This window comes from Macrobrachium rosenbergii, chromosome 6, assembly GCF_040412425.1.
Source record: "Macrobrachium rosenbergii isolate ZJJX-2024 chromosome 6, ASM4041242v1, whole genome shotgun sequence".
Taxonomy (NCBI): domain Eukaryota; kingdom Metazoa; phylum Arthropoda; class Malacostraca; order Decapoda; family Palaemonidae; genus Macrobrachium; species Macrobrachium rosenbergii.
This window is the reverse complement of record NC_089746.1, coordinates 40,921,934-40,942,820: the sequence shown is the minus strand read 5'-3', so window position 1 is coordinate 40,942,820 and position 20,887 is coordinate 40,921,934. Positions and strand designations below refer to the sequence as shown.

General features: G+C 36.5%; 1 protein-coding gene across 10 annotated transcripts in view; it reads right to left on the bottom strand.

Moving 5' to 3' along the window:
* Positions 1-6,776: 6,776 nt before the first annotated feature.
* Positions 6,777-20,887, bottom strand: part of LOC136839462 (thrombospondin type-1 domain-containing protein 4-like) — a 795,787-nt gene continuing 781,676 nt past the window's right edge. For 4 of the 10 annotated variants that reach the window (XM_067105522.1, XM_067105523.1, XM_067105525.1 and 1 more), the window contains 4 exons: positions 12,442-12,635; positions 12,103-12,241; positions 11,230-11,745; positions 6,777-9,719 (listed from right to left, as the gene is read on the bottom strand). In XM_067105522.1, the coding sequence (XP_066961623.1) occupies positions 9,610-9,719; positions 11,230-11,745; positions 12,103-12,241; positions 12,442-12,635 (959 nt within the window). In that variant the 3' untranslated portion in view covers positions 6,777-9,609. The remainder of the gene's footprint in view (positions 9,720-11,229; positions 11,746-12,102; positions 12,242-12,441; positions 12,636-20,887) is intronic. The other 6 variants (XM_067105527.1, XM_067105529.1, XM_067105530.1 and 3 more) reach the window with 5 other exon arrangements.

Sequence of the window (20,887 nt, the reverse complement as noted above, 5' to 3'; positions counted from 1 at the left end):
GTAAGTTTGGATTCAGTGGATGCAATCAAACATTCCCGTAGAGCGATTTGCTACACTGAATCTCTTATAGAGGCAATGCCTGCGTTCTCGTCGACATTTTCGACAGGAAAGCAATTATATATATATATTAATATATATATATATACTATATATAAATATATATATATATATATATATATATATATATATATATATATATATATATATATATATATATATATATATATATAATATTATATATATATATATATATATATATATATATATATATATTAATATATATATATATATATATATATATATATATATATATATATATATATATATATATATATATACATATTAATATATATACATATACTATATATAAATATATATACATATATATATATATATATATATATATATATATATATATATTATATATAAATATATATACATATATATTATATATATAAATATATATATATATATATTATATATATAAATATATATATATATATATATATATATATATATATATATATATATATATATATATATATATATATTCATGAAGATACAAATGTCGCTTAATATCCAATTCACGCTACTTCGGGAATATCCCCGATGGGGAATTAACACCGAACGGGAATTTTTTTTAAAGTGGTAAATGGATCGAAACCGCTGGGTCTCGACCCCTCGACACGGTAACTTCCAGCGACTCCATTCGACGGTCAAACCATTGAGCCACCAAGAGAGGTATATACTGTATATATATATATTTACTGCTGAAGTCGCTTTACCTTAGGATAACTTACACCCAAGGGGAATTTTAACTTCTAAGTGCATCTTGCCCGTTCAGGATTCATCAAAGAACCAAAAGATGCCATCAAAGAATGATACAGACCCTTTTAGTTTGTCATCCTAGATCCATTGCGGTGCTCTGCCTCAGAATTAAGGGAATTATTATCGAATGTTTTTTTTTTCCAACTAAAAAACGACTAATTTTAATTACGTATCAGATAACTGGATAATTTCGTCCCCTTTTTTTTTTGGCAAATTATCGAATGTTCATTTTTTTAATTATTTGATGTAACCTCACTGACGGTGATTTTTTCATTGACTTCTTGTTTTAGCAAAGTATCGAGTCTGTCTCTCACCATTCAGGATGTATGGTGAGGGAGGCAGGCTTCAGCTGAAACAAGGAGTTAATGAAAAATTCGTCATCGGTGTGGATGCTTCTAATAATTAAAAAATACACATTCGACAGTGTGCCAAAAAGGGGAAGATTTGTAGATTGTCTGACCACTGCACATCATTCAAGATCTTTCTGGTGGCAACCGTATGTCCTTACCTTGGCCACTCTTCGAAGAAAGAGCGATAATAAAAAGAAGACAAAAAGTGGTTTTAATCACCATGGATAGAAAGGTGTGTTGAAAGTTGAAAGATTGCGATAATTACGAAAAATGGAATTTTTTTTATCGCTCTGATGAATGGGAATGATTTACATTGATATAGAAGAGTAGGAAAAATGGGGCTTTGGAATTTAAATTATTACGTCGATTGGCCTTTGATGTGTGATGCCTGTTGGATAAACTCTTCGATCAATGGCAAATTAAATAAACTCTGAAATTAATACGATTCCTGAACGTTCGTCAGTAAAAGCATTCAATTTAAAAAATTATGTTGTCACTGGATCCGTTCATATCAGTCACTATCATATATCAGAATGTTGCATTTAAAATGAGTTTACTAGACTTAACTTATCTACGCGCGAAGATAAACCATACGTCTAGATCATCCTGGATCTTTTCCACGGAAATAAAGTATTGACTGAATAAAGGTTCAAGAATAATGGCTTGTAATATATGAATAAAGAAGTATTAAATTTTCCCTTTCGTACCCTATCTTTAATCTAGATATTTGCCTGTGTTAGAAAACAATATGAAAAGTATATGCCATTTTTTATAGAGTTCGATGGAATGGAAATGAATAGCCACCTGCAAAACGTATAGTTTGCCACTACGGTAGTTTCGAAATTTTACTAAGAAAATTAGTCCTTCATCGCATAGTTTGCTCATGGAAACACATTTTCCTAATATTTCTTTTTAATGGCCCATCTTAATGGAAAAGGAAAAACGGTTACATTGTTTTCTTGCATGTTTGTTGGCCGTAACAGAATATATTCCAGCTCCGAAGTAGATTTTATGTGGCATTATAGGAAATACTGATTTCTGAAGATTTCCGTTATGGACCATAAATGTGTTTTTATGTGGCAAATACGGCGCTACGAAAGTATGTAGAATAGGAAAGCGATGTTATCATCCGCATATAAAAAAAAAAAAAAATAGGGCTGCACCGACAACAGCGTTCACATAAAATGCGAAGCATGAGAAAATTCGCATTATTTAGTGTTATTAAACAGGCTTCGTTTAATCTTAGAATCAAAATTGGAAGAACAAAATACTTCTTCATTCGAAACCGAATTTTGGTTTTCCCCTTTCTCTTCAAAACTACCGAAAATATACACAATATTCAGTTGAGAGTTGTCCTTCAAACCATATATTGTTCGTGCACGCATGTACATGAAGTTTGTATGTATGTATATGAATATATATATTTATGTATGTATATATATGTGTATGTATATAGGTGTGTATATATATGTATATACATACATATATATATATATATATATATATATATATATATATATATATATTTATTTATTTATATGTGTGTGTGATGTGTGATGTAATGTATATACGTGTATGTGGGGGGGAGAGAGAGAGAGAGAGAGAGAGAGAGAGAGAGAGAGAGAGAGAGAGAGAGAGAGAGAGAGAGAGAGAGAGAGAGAGAGAGATACGGCAATTTTTAAGTACATTACGCACTAATTAACCGTGGCTACTGTAAGGGAATCATTCAAGTAAAGAATTGACAACTTCACGAAAATGACAACAAAAATCGTGATTTATTAAGAACTCTGAATACTTAGAATATTTCTTGCAAAGCTTCTTAAAAACGAAAGTTGCGCTTATATTATATAGCACTAAATAATTCTTGCACGCATTTTGTAAACGGGTATACATGAGAATTGTATAGATTGCCATATGGACGTCTTCGGCAAAAAATACTCCTTTTTAGTTCATTATTCTTCTGGCGCAAAATAGCGAGCAAGGGAAAGGTCTTTTGCTGGCTTGACACTTGAGGTAATGGAACGTGATCTAAACCATAAGATTTAAGAATTAGGAAAATTGATTTATATCCGTATGAGAATGTCATGTATTGTGACGGTAGGTCGTACACAAAATTCGAAATTATTATTAATAATAAAAAATACCACTACTAGTACTACTGATAATAATAATAATAATAATAATAATAATAATAATAATAATAATAATAATATAATAATTTATTATTATTATATAAAAACACAATGTGTGAGTTAAAAACGCCCAGAATCTACAGTTTCTCTCTCTCTCTCTCTCCATACTTTGAGTATAGAGAGAGAGAGAGAGAGAGAGAGATAATAGAATTTATGCCCGGCAACTATCACCTCCAATTTCTGTACTTGTGGCTGGTTTCCTGTTGTGCTTATGAAACAAGAGAATAATTTGTGCGAAGAAATATTTGAAATATAAAGTTAATGTGTTATGAAGGACGGTACTTCATTATAAAAGATGTTTGTTGATTTGCCTCCGTTTTGCTCTGAGCAAACACTTCCTAATTCTTATTTTTGTTAACTATTTTTTTTTCTGAACGAAGTTTTGCCCAGATTTAGCTATTTTAAATCCTCCTAACTTGAAGGTGATTAAAGATATGTGTGTGTGTGTGTGTGTGTGAGAGAGAGAGAGAGAGAGAGAGAGAGAGAGAGAGAGAGAGAGAGAGAGAGCGCTGCAACTGTCAGGCTGATAGTAGTATTCCTTCTGGCTCCTTTGTGTTTTAATAATGGTCTCATCTGCTTTTTTGCATTCATACAATTGTTACTCGCAACGTTAAAAACAATGCTGTATCGTTAACATTTATACATATGCACAACAGTAACATGAGAATTAATTGTAAGATAGGATACTACCGCAAATCTTTGAGAATATTTTCTAAATATATATATATATATATATATATATATATATATATATATATATATATATATATATATATATATATATATATATATATATATATAATATATATATATATATATATATTATATTTATATATATACATATATATATTTATATAAATTTAACGTCTGAATAATATTTACATACCTAAATATATAATTACAGACTAATACACACCTGTATATATATATATATATATATATATATATATATATATATATATATATATATATATATATATATATATATATATATATATATATATATATATATACATGTCTATGTGTGTGTGTATTATAAAATATCAAAATGAAGAGGGCCAGACGACCATCATAATGCAAATGAAATAGGTAAATCCCTTGACAATTTTCACCTCCATTAAGACAAGACGTTACTTCGGCGTCAATTTAGCCCTCCTGTCGCAGAGTCATAATTGGCTTTCCTCTCTCCCCTTCCCTGCATTAGCACGGTTAGGAATTTTACACTAGGCGGCGGAAAACCCGTGTAGGCATTCTGGGGGGCTCTGGGATTAAGTTTGCTGTGCTGAAGGGAAAGGGTGTGACAGCCAACAGGAAAAAAGTTCATTATATATAAAGAAGGGAATCCGCTTCTTGCGATTGATAATGCAAGCAGCGGGGAAGGGCTGGATGAAGACAGTATTACGTAAAATGAACGTTGTAGTGAATGTATGAGATTAACCACTGAATAGAGAAGTGTAGGTCCAAAAGTGGTAGTAAATGCACATGTTTATAATTTGCAACAGGTATAAGATAAACTGGATCGCCTTTAATAAGAAAAAAGTATTATACCGTTTTTCAGTCGTTCAGCTCTGAGGCTAAAGCAAACAGTCATGTCTACATGAAGGATTCCTTCTTTATTCTCGCTGACCACTCCTACTTAATCTTTTACATGGCACCCGGGTCACAGGTGCCCGTGCTGGCATAAGGCCAGTCTAATGTTTAACAAAACCTGTCAATATTTGATTGATAATGAAAAAAGACAGACTGGTGACTGATTCCCGAACTATTTTCAGATATATTAGTCAAATACCTTGTATTCTACACACAGCTAAAAAAAGGTCCGAATCCTTTCTTGTGTTAATTACTGTGATATTTTACTAAAATATTTGAAAAGCTTTCTTACAGAAGCAAGCACGAGACTGTCAATGGAGAATCGGTTATCATTTTGTCCGTCTCTAGCATCAATCAAATTGAGACAGTTGTTTGTAGTACAGTATTAAAGATGGCATTATGACAGCACGGGCAATTGCACTTTGAATTTTTGTTAAAATGAATATCGTTCTGTAGGAGTAAGAATCATTTTGTTTTATTACGTAAACAACTTTTATTGTTTTTCGTCTACAGTTTTTAACTTCGTTCTTACAATCAACCAGCATATTCTTTATTTCAACTGTATTTAATAAATACGGGTGAAATATAGAATATGCTTGTTGCTGTCGATGTGTTACAAGAGAGAGCTAACCCACTATTATCTGTTAACCCCAGAACACTCACGATGGCTACTTAATTAACCGTTAAACACGTTTTCTTCACCCCCAAAGAATATTGTTAACTGTATGATGTTAAAGCAGCAGTCCTTGACATTTCAATATCAGATCACCCCGCCCCACGCATTATCGTTTCATGGACTTTTCTGGACGCAAAGACAATTAAAACTTGAATTACAACCAGAGTACAATACGGAGTGCTAACAATTGTCAAATAACCGGTAAGCAGTATTCACACATCTGTGTTATTCCTTTTTTTTCTCCATTACTAATTATCGATTGATCTGATTTTCCTGCAAAGTAACAAGAATTCTTTGTTAATACGTAGCCGAACGGAACTCCCTGATGAGGCTTTTGAAACTCTCAGGTAAAAAAATTGAATAAACAAATTAAAATACATTTAGACAAACTCTGACACAAATCCCATACTACTGCATTTATATAAAGGCACTTCCATGACAAAAAATTTAATATTTCCTCCCGGTCGAGAGAGAGAGAAGTAAACTTCGTTGAATAAAAGTCCTCCATGGTTTAATTGGTAAAGGGATTTTAAAACAAACCCCGGATTAGAAATAAGCCACAACAAATGACTGCAGCGGAAAAGAGAATTTGAAAGGAATGTTCGGCTTGAATCAATATTTCGACCGAATGAAGGAGGGAGGGAAATGAAATGGGGAAGACAGGAGGATAATGGAATGGCGGAACGGCAGGAAGGAAATTAAATGGCGTTGGCATGAATCCATATTTAGATATATTTACGTTCATTATTAAAGTAAGTAATTTCTTACCTTCGCTTACTTCTGCGTATAAACGTACACGTTTGGTCATAACTAAAGGTGACATGTCAAAGAAATAAAATGTTTACCATTGCTTGCTTCTATATAAACAACGACATCTTGTCCTAAACAAAGATGAATGACCTACATATATTTGTTTTATGTAGAACACGGACGTGTTGTCCTGAAAAAAAGCTAGAATGTTAATTACACGTCAGTTACATTGTCAATTACTCCTGTTTGATTTTGTGGAGAAAAACGAAGGCATTTTGTTGTAAATAAACTGAGAAAGCAAAACGAATAATTTAGTGTTGTTTCCTCTTGTTAGGCAGGGACATTTTGTCTTTGGTGAAGGTAAAAATAATTAATGAATAAAAAGGCATATTGTATTTATACACATTTATTGTACAGCAATATTTACATTTTCAGCCCATACATTACTCTTAAAATCATCACATGTAATTGTAGTGAACCAGACAGACACGATCGAGCTTATATAAAGATAATAGAAAAAAATATGAGTTCGAGAAGAAAAGGCAAAGAGAGAAAATTCGTTAAGTTGGAGAAAGGGAACTACAAGCGTAAAAAGTATAAAATACTATAGCCTATATATATATTTTATTTACTTTCATTGGAATTTGTCGTGACATTAAAAATCGCCGTTATTGAGGTAATGAATTCGCAGTGTGATGTCTCGGAGGAAAACTGTCCCAGTCGTCGAAGAGTTAATCCATTTTGCCTTTCGTAAATTCTTGGACGGAAAATTTCCAGCACACACCTGTGGCGACGTATTGATTTACCTTGAAGAGAAACGTAAGCGCTAAGACCCCCTAGACCTCTTTTCTTCCCTATTTATTAAAATTGGTAAGACGACAAGACTCTAAACCGTTTTTTCTTAAGGAAGCTTTTCCCAATAGCATCTCAATTTACTGTTCTGTGTATCTTAGAACTGCAATTATAAAAAAAAACAATTTTTCGTTTGTTAACTGATGTAACTTTTATTAAATAAATAAGAAGAAAAAATCGTGCTGAAGCACGAAGCATTCGAGTCAGCTGACGTGGCTCAAAATAATATTGTCCGGTCTCGAATCACTGAAGAGTTTTAAATCGTACCCGTTCGAATCATTCAACCAGCAGCTTAGTTTAACCGAAAGCTCCTCGCGACTCTAAATATATATTTTCAAACCTTTTAAAATACCCTCTACACTTTACACAAAAGAAGGCTTAGGAGAAAAAACTTGTGCACAACGAAACACTAAAAACCGAATATCTCATTCCCTTACAATGCTTTTGGTTACCTGTATATCCCATAAAACATGAATCCATGTGAAGTGATTTCGTGAAACAAAAAAGAAAAAAAAATCTTTATTCCAGAACACCTCAAACTTTGAAGACTTCTTTAGCCTTCCGGCTTGAAGGCAGACTAAAGGTCCTTTTGCATGTGCAGAATGAATGACCTCATTCAAGTCTAAGGTTGACAGAGCCATGATCACGGCGAAACTCGTACTTGGAAGCCTTTCATTATAAGAGGAGAGCAAATTCGGTCTCATTAAAGAGCACGTTAATTTAATGCTCGTGCTTTGATGACGTTAAAGCCTACAGCATGCACTCGAATCCCTCTTGCGCGAGGCATTTGCCTTGATATTCAATAGTCCGAGCTTAATCTACACTCCTTAATGCACACTTGGTCAATTTAATCGCTTACCAGCCAGAAACGTACCCTGAAATAATGCCGAACGAAGGCAAAGGAGTCCAGTCGACATATTTTTTTATTATTTTTAGTTTTTTCGGCTGAAGAGACTACAGAGCACTTTTACCTCGTCGTATTTATCAGATTCTTTAAAATTCATAGCCAACCAAATGAGGAGTATAGCAGTTGTTGATTGTAACAAATACCTATTGTCATTCACCAGGTCTTGGAATTCATTGTGGGAATAATTCTAAAAAACTGATCTCAAATCATCCAGTAAACTCAAGGGAAATATAAAAAAGTTTTTAGGATAATAAAGTCGACGGTCTTTACCAAAAATGCATTAATTAATCTACCTCGAAATGAGTTTTGCACAATGTCAATACAAATTCCTTGATGTTTAAAAGCTTGACTAATTGAAGAATTGCATTTCACCTCAAAAGACAATTGCAATTTTTTTAATCCATAGGGTGTTAGTGTGTGCCTTTTTTGCATGCCAATTAAGAAACATCAATTGCATTTACTCAATTATTAGCTTACTCATCACTGCCTACAATCCACAAGCAAAAACACATTTAATTATATACACACCTTTCACCTTTTTGCAAACTTCCGCTGAAACTAGAGCTGCATGCTTTCGTTTTCTTTATACTGGAAAGTGATGCGGCTTTAATATTAAGTCTTTCCCAGTGCTGAGAGCTCCGTAGCATTAAAATCTTGTTGCAATCATTGTCGGCGAAACTAATGACCTTTTACGTGGATTTTTCCACGAAAATAACTCTCCCCTTTGAAAAGAACCTTGTATAACTTTTAGATTTTGAAAATGTTTTTTGTCAATTCCGTCATTAGAAACACCTCTTTGCACTATCATCTGACTACACTTTTTAAACATTATGACTTGGATATATTAATACTTACTATTTACACTTCATGTAAATAAAGTATGTATATATTTCCACTATATCTATTTTCTATATATAATTTATATATTATATACATTCCAGTTGTATGTATCCTTTGCTGTAATCACAAAATGTGTAACCATCCATACGTTTAAAGCCAGTCAAATTTGATACATCTCACTGTCCTTAACTCTCAGGTTTTCACATAAGAATTACCTTCTGCATAAAAAAAAAAATCAAAACCCGTCTGATAACACATTTTTTCACAAACTGCTTGCTTCGAAGTATGGCCACCCCTTCATTTTGGAAAACGTAAGCTAGGCGGCAGAAATGGAGTCTTTCTTCACTTTCATGAGGCCATGGTGTTTCTCATTTTGCTGAAGACGACCTCCCGCTTACGACTGATTTCTCCGGAGAAAACAAAAATAATCTGCTGAAACTCACAATCAAGTCTACAAAAGTGCACATGCTATGATGCTGCTGCTTGAGGCTTCTACGCTCAATCCATACTTGCAGTCGAGAGCTGCTGCAATGCCTTGCTGGCTGCAGTTGCAGTACTAAGAGTGCTTACTACAAGTGATTGCAGTTGCTACAGAAGTCCAAAATCGAACGATCACTTCAACGTTCACTGGTTTTTAGTACAAGTTTCACAGCACAGCTTATTGTAGTACTTTAGACGGCAGAGTCGGGCTTTGTAGACTAGATGACAGTTCTTCATTCTGTCTATGCAAGACACTGTAAGGGAAATAATATCTTATGTTACTGCACAGAAGTGTAAACAAAAATTAGCTATATTATATTATAGGGAAATTTGATATTAGGAATAATTTATTTAAGCATTATATATTTTGTGACTTAATAAATATGGGCAAGTTAATTTACTGAATAGGTACTGAAAACGTTTGAATAACATTTATTAGAGCTACCGCTAGCACAAAGCACATAGTGTGTGATAGAGGGCAGATGTCAAATATTTAACAGCAAGCTACAGGAAAACCATACTGTTGATACACCTTAATTTATTAAGGACTGCACTGATGACTGGAAAGTAACCGTAAAATTCGACTATTAATATGTAAGCTGAATTACTGCAGATAGTAAACAAGTCTAAATAACTGCAAAACAGTAAAACTACTCTAGCATTCCCCAGTCCCTATTTATAGTACAATATTACAGGAATTACCTGGCCACCATGCCAAGTTCTTTAGACCATATATAATAAAGTGGAAAAATAGCAGTAAAACGGGCTAAGTGATACCAGGTATGCTTGTCGGACCAAACACGCAAACACGAATGATGTCAACATACAAAACCAAAAAGGTTGAACGATGCCAGGATTCAAAGTGTGGGGTTAGTGATCACTAGTACCATCCAGGCAACCAAAGTGATAAGACAAGCTAAAACCTCCTCCTATGAGCCGTTGTGTTAACATTTCCTATATTACAGAAAACTGGGCATTACTCAACTATGAGAATTGTATGACAAGCAGGACAAACGTGGGGAGAGTTGAAAACTGATCATAGGTTCAGGCATATCATTCGTTTTACAACACAGGTTAAAAGGGGCAACCAAGGTAACTTTGTTTCATTTAGCCAATGCTGATATTTCCTATAGTCAAACACCAGTGTGCGAAAGCATGTATAAAGCTGCATTGAAAAAGAAGTTTACATCCATGAGAGATCAATAGCAAGAAATACTGCACAAAGCTCCATACCCTTGAACATTAATGCTATCAAGTGTAAGCTATAAGTTTGTTTTTTTACAATTTGAAGACTTCACATAGGACCAAGCACTGAAGAGTTTGCCAGAGTACAGGAAGATGCAGTTTCAAAACCTTATTCAAAGTCAGCGTGTAATAAGCATTGGCTTTTTTGTGGAAGCTACAGGCTAAGATTATTCTGTCAATGTAACGATCTAAATGTAGTCAAAATCACAGCAGAAGTCACGTTTCAACACAGAATTATTTCTGCATGTTTCATAAACGATGCTGCAATGCATGTCATTCATATTAGTTATTTTTCATCCTAATAATCTGAGTATTTGCATGGCAGTTACATTCATTTCCTACAGCGCTCACAGGTATCAGTTACTCCCAAAGGCAACTGGCAGTAACAGATACAGCTGAAATCATGTAATTTCCATGTAAACATCATGTATGAGTTCTGACTAGCAACAAGCTCTCTTGATGAACTGGACTCAAGAGAAAGCATCTAGGTTACAAGCTTTTTAGCAGTTCCCTGCCAACCTGTTGGTAGACCGGGTTTCCATGGCCTCCCAGGTCTCACTGGAGAAGGAGGCTGCCGTCCTCTACTGCCTTTCGAGATGTGAGACCTGTCACTTGGGCTCTCTTCATCATCTTTATCGACTGCAAGGTCTCCAGTATCTCCTTCACTTTCTGAGTATTGTGAATCCCGATCAGAAATGCTATCAAAATCTTGACCACTTCTCCAATCACCAACAACAGGAGGTATACCTGAAACCCTATTATCGATTTCATCATCACTACTAGTGCTGGAATGATCATCACCCCCGTCTAGCTTTGCGTTGGCGTTCCTACTTCTCTCCTCGTAATATATGCGAGTGCTCGCATTCACAGTTTCCACCCCTGGACTGGTTACTTCTAGAGGCCTGCCCCTATCTGCTCCTGGAAAAACAATATTACCTGTGGTTTTTCTGTTTACACTGTCCCCGGAAGAACTCGGTACTTTTTGGGGCTCCTCATTTCTGACTGAACTGTTGCTGGCACTCTCATCTGCTTGCTCTAAGACATGACAAAATCAAAGGCTTCTATTAATATGTTTATCACATGATAAAAAGCTTTTGACAAGGAAATTATATTATTTCCTCTTAACTAGTATAACCTAGGAAAGTTGCACTTACTTTTAAGTGTATATTTCATAACTAACTAAATTTTACATTTTACAAAATAAAGATCTTTGAGCAAAAGGTTATTTGTCTAACTACCTTGTCACTAAAAAAATTGAATGAATTTAAAAACAAATGCAAAAACATATGGAGAGTAGCAAGAACAGTCGAGAACCTATAGAAATCTAATTTCAGTGCGAGGCTGAAAGGAACCTGTAGGCCGGCTATCACTGCAAGACCGATCTCAACTAACCTTGATGACAAGACTGTGTGTTGCAAGGCTGTCTTGTGTCTGGTTTCTCTGCCGACGTGCAATCTAACGCAGGTTCCTGCTTTTCGTTCAGGCACTTTACTTCCCTCCTTTGAACACCACTTCCGCAAGATGCTGAGCACTGAAAAAAATAAAACATAAGAGCTAAATCACTTACACCACTGGTAAAGATTAACTCAGAATTTCTGCCATTTTTGTTTCAAGATCAATTAGCTACTGAGGACAGATTAATGTTGTTATAATGATGAAGTCACAGAAAATAAGTCTTTACAAAGCACAATTTACAAGTGTTTGAACCTCCTGAAAACAACATTGCATTACCTGTGACCATTCAGAAGTGTACCACTGAGGTGGGCAAGTCTTAGTACAGCCCTCAGTGGTTTCTGGCTTTGGAGCAGCTTTGCATTTACTGACATCACTTGTAATCTTCCACCGTCCCCTAATCCACTCAACGCAAACTACAGCTCTCGACCTACGACCAGGACCGCATTCTGAGCTGCAGTCACCCCAAGGGCCTGGTAGAAGTAGGGAATCAACTAAATTATTCAAATGGAAAATAAATCTATTATGAATAAAAGGCGTGAAAGAAGAGAAAAACAGAAGAAAACACTTATTAACTGATGACACCTGAATGAATAAATTGCGATCATACCAAAAGATCTGTTAGACGATGTGAATCAGCGGAAGGTACTGAAATGGAAGATTAGCAACCTGATTTGAAAATGTGAAAGGGTAGAAAAATGGACTCACTACAAAAGACTTATTGTAATTTTTAGAATCAATAAACTGTTGTCACACCAAAGGCCTCTTTAATATGTGAATGAAGTGTTAATTACGAAACTGATTTGTAAATTTTAAATTACAAAATTTTAATTGCAGAAAGTCAGATAATTAAATTACAAAATTATAATTGCAGAAAGTCAGCATGTATAAATGAATACAGATTAACCAGCCAACAGCCAAATAAATAGCCATTCAGAAATTAGGAAAATGAAAGTAGCTCCATAGATAGATCCTCTTAAATTTAAGAACATAAACTGAAGCAGTAAAACCTAAAATACTTGAACATCAACATCGAAACGGAGAAATGAGATATTTCAAAAGATTTTTTTGCAAACTATTGTTGGGGAACAAAAACTTTTGATGAAGCTATATAGGTTGGGTAAACAGTTTCTTAATTTCCAGTCAATCTTTCAAGGTTTATAAAAAAAGATTCAGTACTTTCACAGAATTGTTAAACGTTGGTAACGCGAGATAAGATGTGATTAGGTAACTGCGTTCTGAGATATGATAGTGGGAATGAGCATCGTGTTTCTCTTTATGATGCACGAAAAATAAATGCAGGTTTTGTATGAATCCTTGTCTAGAAAAAGAGTATATCTAATTATGGGATTACCACGCTTCAAAACCTAATAAATTGCGCCCCACTTACATTTGCAGTCTCTTGAGGGCCTTCCTTGCCCACTAAATCCTAAATACCTTCATTTTTTAGCAGGATTTGAACGTGGGTTAGGATGGATACTAGTACGCAATTTTCAAACTTCTTTAAATGAGGCTTCCGTGACTTCCCGTTAATTACAAACCTATGCATTGGCAGAGAAATCATAATATATAATAATGTATAACTCAGAATTTAACGCATTGGTAGCCGCTGATAATTTTTATAATTTACTACGACTTACCGTGGCTCTGGTGTCAGACACAGCCAGAAGTACGACGGGTGCAATAACAAGAAAAATGAATGTATCTGTCCTTGGGGCTTCATTCTTTGCTAGCTGAGGTTTTTTAATTGCTTGCTATATGCTGTTCGTGTCATGTTTTTTGTCTGTTGACGCAAAGCAATTTGCCTGACTTAAATTGGTCGTTTTTCTTGCGGTTTAATGCTTTTTATTAACCAGCAATTTAGCAGCATTAAGTTCAGCAACAGCATCTTATTAGGTTTCAACTTTATATACCAAGTGTCTCTCCAGACACACAAATTTGAAAAATTACAAAATGGGCGCTGTGCCAGTTCAAAGCATAAATAAATTATAAAAACATTCACTACTGAGCAATTTAGTTCTTTACGCATTCCACCGTCTTTTATAAAGCCCTATTTTCACAAGTATTGAGGTATTGTTTTTTTTACTTCCCAATAGATCAAGTGTATCGGAATCAAATCCACAAACAAAAATATTTATCGATACAACTCCTCTGGTGCCTAGGGAATTTCAAGGAACGAATTTCTCTCGTTCGTTGTTCACTATTTTATACATTTTTCTTCTTCCATTTTTTAGGATATACATCCTGACGAAACCATAAGCTTCACTGGGAAGGGAAACAAGGGAAAGGATTAAGAGTCCAGTAGGGTTTTACATTCAAGGGATGTACTGCTGGGTCGACGGTACACTGATGTTTACATGGTAAAAAAAAAAAAAACTATATATAAAATGTATACTAATGGGACTCACGCAGTTAGTGATATGTCAGATTCTAAGAGTCAGTCTCAATTGGGTAAAGGAAACCTGTGGATTTTGTGACATATTATTTGTGCGTGTACGTGTGTTTTTAAGCTACTTTTTCACACTAAATCCTGTTGGGTCGACAGTATAGTTATGTTTACATGGTAAAATAAAACAATAAATTGCATACTAATGGAGACCAAGAAAAGAAGTAGCTCAGCTATTACTATATTCCTAAACATATAACAAAATCAATAGTTTCTTCTCATTCATTTGCTTGAGTTGGTATACTGTATCTACTTCTTTATTCCTGAAATTTATTTAAAGTATCTTAACCAATTTATATCGAAGAGCTATCTGTAATATATCATAGATAGCACCTCGATATTAATTGATTGAGATACTTTAAATGAATTTCAAGATACGAAGAAGTAAACACAGTACACCAACTGAAGCAAATGAAAAGAAGAAAGTACTCTGATTTTGTAATATGTTTAGGAATATATTAATGGCTAAGCTACTTCTTTTCTTGATCTCCACTATATATACAATTTACTGTTTTATTTTACCATGTAAACATAACTATACAGCCGACCCAGCAGGAATTTTAGTGTGAAAAAGTATCTCAAAAACACACGTAAGCATACAAATAATGTATGTCACAAAATTCACAGGTTTCCTTTACCCAGTTGAGTTTGACTCTTAGAATCTGACATATCACTAACAGCACGAGAGATTGGAAATCCATCAAGAGCCCCAAATGTTATAATAAAACATATTTCTAATGATCCATTAACACAAGCTGGAAGTTTGTACCTCATCCAAGATTTCCTTAAGCTCTTTTTATTTGAAATTTTCTTTTCTATCCTAATTATAGGTGGGATCCCTTCAAGCAGAGGACTCCTTGTTTCTAGTTTTACATGTGTGGTTTCTTATTTTAAAGGTTCTCTTCTGTCAATACTTAACAGAGAGAATGGAAAAACAACAAATGTAAAACAAAGTTTATGATGACTGGAAAAGAAGCAAAGAGAAAAGTAGTGCTGATGTGAAATTGAGAAAGCTCACATCATCCGATTGTACCTACCGCGAATTATCAAACCTACATCAGATTATTGCATGATAGAATAAAATAGGTCTATTTATGTTTTGATTCCAGAGACCTGCAAGCATTTACCATTATAGGGGTTGGTAAAAACCTAAGTATTAGAATCTTTCTCCGTGTGATTTTGTGTTTAAGTCCATGGTGCATTTTAGTTCTGTTTCTGGTTTGGTTACTTCTAACTTGTCTCTGACCATGCGCCTATATTCTGCTAACAGCTAGTAGAAGTTAATTGCACATTTACAGCTTAAAATAAAATTTATATCTAAATTGTAAAGCAATTAGTTTTTAATTTTTTTTAGCAAGAACTATGGCAGGGACTTGGGACAAATTCTGAAAACACTTGTTGTCACTAATGCAGTAATCCATCAATTATCTGGAACTCAACAATATCCCACACATCCGAAGCTGGGAACAAGGCCCAAAAGATATATGAGATATATAAATTTCAAAAAATTTGAAAAAACCACTCTCCAATGCTTGGCAATGCTGCATGGCCTCAGTAAAATGTTGGTTACACTGCTTACACTCAAACAGGCTGAGACAGGGTTCTGCAGGGTGGGGGAGGCGTTGAGAAGTTTCCAAGGTGGGGGTGGGTTGGATGGCTGGGCTCTATGGGAGAAGAGGGGCAGTTATGCTGTGTAGAGGAACACTCAGAGAAGGGGCTGTTTTGGAAGGTGGTGGAGCGGGGGAGCTGCTTCCCTGGGCTGGGAGGGGGTGGGGATGCAGTGTTTTGGATGGGTGAAGAGGGCTACATAGACATCTGACTTGCCACAGGCTGTGTGTTATTGGGTTGGGACTCTTCTCCAACATCACTTCGCAGCCACGCTACCTCCTCCACAGAGGCCCAGACTGTAGGAGAACCCAATCAAGACAAAAACCCACCTTCGCCCACGTAAAGTGGTCAGTGGAAGGGGCACACACTAAGCCGTTCTCGTCCTAGCCCTCTCCATTCGTGAAGGGGCAGCCAACAAAGGGGTCCTCCCTTTCCCCAAAGAGACGTTCAGGAGGAGCAGTACTGCTGTAGGACATGCCAGCGGACAGGCCACTCCACAAATTGGGAGGGCTGCCCAAGTAAGCAACGCCCAGTGGACGCCCCCGAGCAAGACTCTCTGAGCGGCTCTGATCTCAAGCTGGGGCAGGAATCTCTGCCGCAGCCAAATTCAAGCCATCCACAAGGTATTGCAACTCCGGACCCCTTTTCAGGCATGCCTGACCCTCAACCGCTGGCAGTGCCACTTATGAGCACTGAGCAGTGCCACGCTCTGTTCGGCACGGATGTTGAGCCATCACTTAAGAACGACCCTGTGCCTGGTCCAAATCATGAGGCGTATCCTCCTCCGAGAGATCCAGGATCCCTCACGTGCTGCTAATCATGGCAACCGGAGAGCCTCCGGCACCCGACACTTCTTCACCAGACGATGAACCCCTGGTGGACCTTACTGTTACACCTTCTCTGGGAGACCAGGAACTGGCCTCCTGGGACACAGAGGTCGAGATTGCTCTCGCTCAGATTGTCGCAGCAGCCAGAGTAGGGAGCCCTCCTGTAGCTTCTGAAGTTATCCCTGACTGCGTGCCTGCTAGCCGTTCTGGCCTTCCCCCAGAGTCGGTGCCCTCATTACCTCCTAGGTCTGACATAGATAGGCCTTGGAGGAACCCAAAGAAGAAGAAGAAGGGCAGAAAAGACCCCAGTAGTTGCAGAGCCATGAGCTCATCCTGGCACTAGTGCCCTCTTGGCACATTGCCTTACCATCTTAGAGTGATCCTGGCCCCTTGCCCAGAGGAGGTAGCCAGCGTGATCTCTTTCTCATACCATAGCATAGACCCAATTGTGTACATCGAAGTAGTAACCTTTGTCCCTTCTCCTTCCATCGAGCCGCAGAAATCACATGAGTACAGTTTAACTAAAATCAGACAGCCTAAACTATGGTGAAAAGAGCCACTACGCTCATGACACGCATGACCTAAGACCTCATTGAGGCAAGCATTTATCATATGAGGCACACCTCATGTACCAACCAGTAATTACCAATTGTAGTACAGAAAACCTTGTAATTTAGCTAGTGCATTGTCCCTTACATTGGTACTACGGTCGCGTTAGGATAGGTTAGGCTAGGGAATGCCATAGAATGTACCATCTGGCTAGGTCTAAAACATCACGGGTATAGGAGGTAGCACGTAATAACCGCAAGCACCTTTAAGTACAGTTAGGATTCTGTCAGTAAGTGATCAAAGCTCATATCCTATCTAGAGTTGGGTAGATCCACTACTAGTTAGACTGCACGGGACAAATCTGCTCAGGGGAGAAGAGTAATGTAATAGAGACGAACAGCTTGCTTAGTACAGACCTTCACGCCCGAAAGGGAGTGAAGGCCTTCTTATGGTGGGGGGAGCTTTTATAAATATCTGCTGTTCGCCCTCTCTGCATTATTTAGTAAAAATACCAACCGAACAAAAACAGAAGGGCATCTCTGTTGACGCTAAGGGAAGCTAAGCGGATAGAGGTAGGCTGTGTGTTTTCAAAAAAGTAACGTCTTTTAGTAGCTGATAGGTTAGCATCTGGGACCCTAACCCACAGGGAGGGTTTTACCAAGTAACCTCTAGTGAAGGTGGTCTTAAGCTTCCTTTTGCTCTGTTCTATGCATTTGGTGATGTCTCTGTCAATTTTTCGGAATGCCCCTCTGTCCTATGCATTTGGCATTGTGTCTGTCAATTTTTCAGACTGCCTGGGGTTATGGGCGACCAGCTTTGCCCTTAACCTGACCCTCGAAAGCCAGTAGAGAGAGAGACTTGAAGCCACACGAAGCACATGTGTTGTGTGTAACTAATTCTTTGTGCTTGCCCTCTTACTGTTTTATTGGTACTAGTGAGGCATCAAACGGGTCATTTCAAGACTTCTAATCGTCAGTTGCATGCGCAAGCAACCCACGGCAACAGTAAGTCAGAAATTTGACAGTTTCTTTGTCGATTTACTAGTATTATTCCACTGTATTTCATCTTTTCCCTTTGTTTTCACCACTTCGCCACCATCTACGAGAACCTGGTATAACCAGATTTCTTTTATGAATTCTAGTGTAAGAATAATTAATATTGCCTAGTGAAATTGCGTAAGCTATTCCCGTGCAGTAAGTAGGAATTAGGAAAGTTAAGTAAAGTAAATTTTAAGGCAGCCTTGTGTCTCGATCCCATTGTTCAGAAGAGAAGTAGTCTTTACCAATACGAAACTGTGTACAATAACTACCAGTATAGACACTCGTTGCGTTGTATTTTTTTTACTTGAAGAAAAGGGAGAATTGAATGTCAGACGGTGAACAATTGTTCATGTAATTACCTCGCTATCACCGCACATTCTTCCTTTGTTGGGACTAATTGGGAAGTAAAGGTGTTTGATGTAATCCATTTGTTGCAGAGTAATCCATTACCCCATACATTGTTCCCTGGCTGGCGACCTTATTCAGTTAAGTAATTGTCTGTCTTTGAGGTTAACTTTAGCTTTAATTGACAGGTTACATGTGTCATTGGTGAAGCAGGGCCCCATAAATTACATTAATCACTTAATAAACTCATCAGCCAAGCCCCACATGTAACAATATATATATATATATATATATATATATATATATATATATATATATATATATATATATATATATATATATATATATATATATATATATATATATGTATATATACACATATATACTGTATATATATTGTTACATGTGGGGGCTTGGCTGATGAGTTTATTAATGAATTAATGTAATTTATGGGGCCCTGTGTCACCAATGGCACACGTAACCTGTCAATTAAAGCTAAAGTTAGCCTCAAAGACAGACAATTACTTAATTGAATAAGGTCGCCAGTCGGGGAAAAACAATATATGGGATAACGGATTACTCTGCAATAAATGGATTACATCAAACCCCGTACTTCCAAGTTGGTCCTGACAAACAAAGAATGTGTGGTGATAGCAAGGAAATTACATGAACTTTCGCCCACGTTGGACACAGTCAAGTTTCCCCTTGCTTCAAGTAAAGTTATAACACAACAGATGTCTGTACCACTATATATATCGTATGCAGTTTTAGTACTGGTAAAGGCTATTTCTCTTCCGAACAATGGGATCGAGACACAAGGCTGCCTGAACGCTGGAATTTACTTAACTTTCCCTAATTCCTACTTACTGCACAGGAATAGTTTACACAGTCACTAGGCAATATTAATTATTCTTACACTAGACTTCATAAAAGAAATATGGTTATACCAGGTTCTCGTAGATGGTGGCGAAGTGGTGAAAACAAAGGAAAATTGAAATCAGGAAGAGATACTAGCAAGTCGATGAAAATTGGCAAATTTCAAACTTACCGTTGACATGGGTCACTTGGGCATGCAACTCACGATCAGAAATCTTGAAAATAGCCGTTTTGTCTCACTAGTACCAATGAAACAGTAAGAGCGCAAGCACAAAGAATTAATTACACACAACACGTCTGTCTTGCGCGATATCAATTCTCTCTCTGACCCCTCTCAGGTCAAAACAGGAACCCTGGGCTGTTTTCTGCGTCAGTATGCTTATATGCCTCGGGCAGTCTGAAAATTTGACAAACATTGCCGAATGCATAGGACAAAGCAAAAGGAAGCTTAAGACCACCTTCACTTGAGGTTACTGGGTGAAAACCCTCTCTGTGGGTTTGGTCCCTAATGCTAAACTATTCCTGCTAAAGACGTTATTTTTTGAAATACCCAGCCTCCCTTAGCATGGACAGAGATGCCTTCCTGTCTTTGTTAGAATGACATTTTTACTAAATAATGCAGAGAGGGTGAACAGGAGAATATATGTAAAAGCTTCCCCCCTTAAGAAGGCCTTCACTCCCTTTCAGGCATGAAGGTCTGTACTAAGCAAGCTGTTCGCCTCTTATTACGTTACTCTTCTCCCCTGAGCAGATTTGTCCTGTGCAGTCTAACTAGCTACGGATCTACCTAACTCTAGATAGGAAATAAGCTTGGATCACTTACATTACAGAATCCTAACTGTACTTAAACGTGCTTACGGTTATTACATGCTACCTCCTATAACTGTGATGTTTTAGACCTAGCCAAATGGTACGTTCTATATTATTCCCTAGCATAACCTATCCTAACACGACTGTAGCACCAACGTAAGGGACAATGAACTAGCTCAATTACAAGGTTGTCTGCAATACAACTGGTAATTAATTACTGGTTA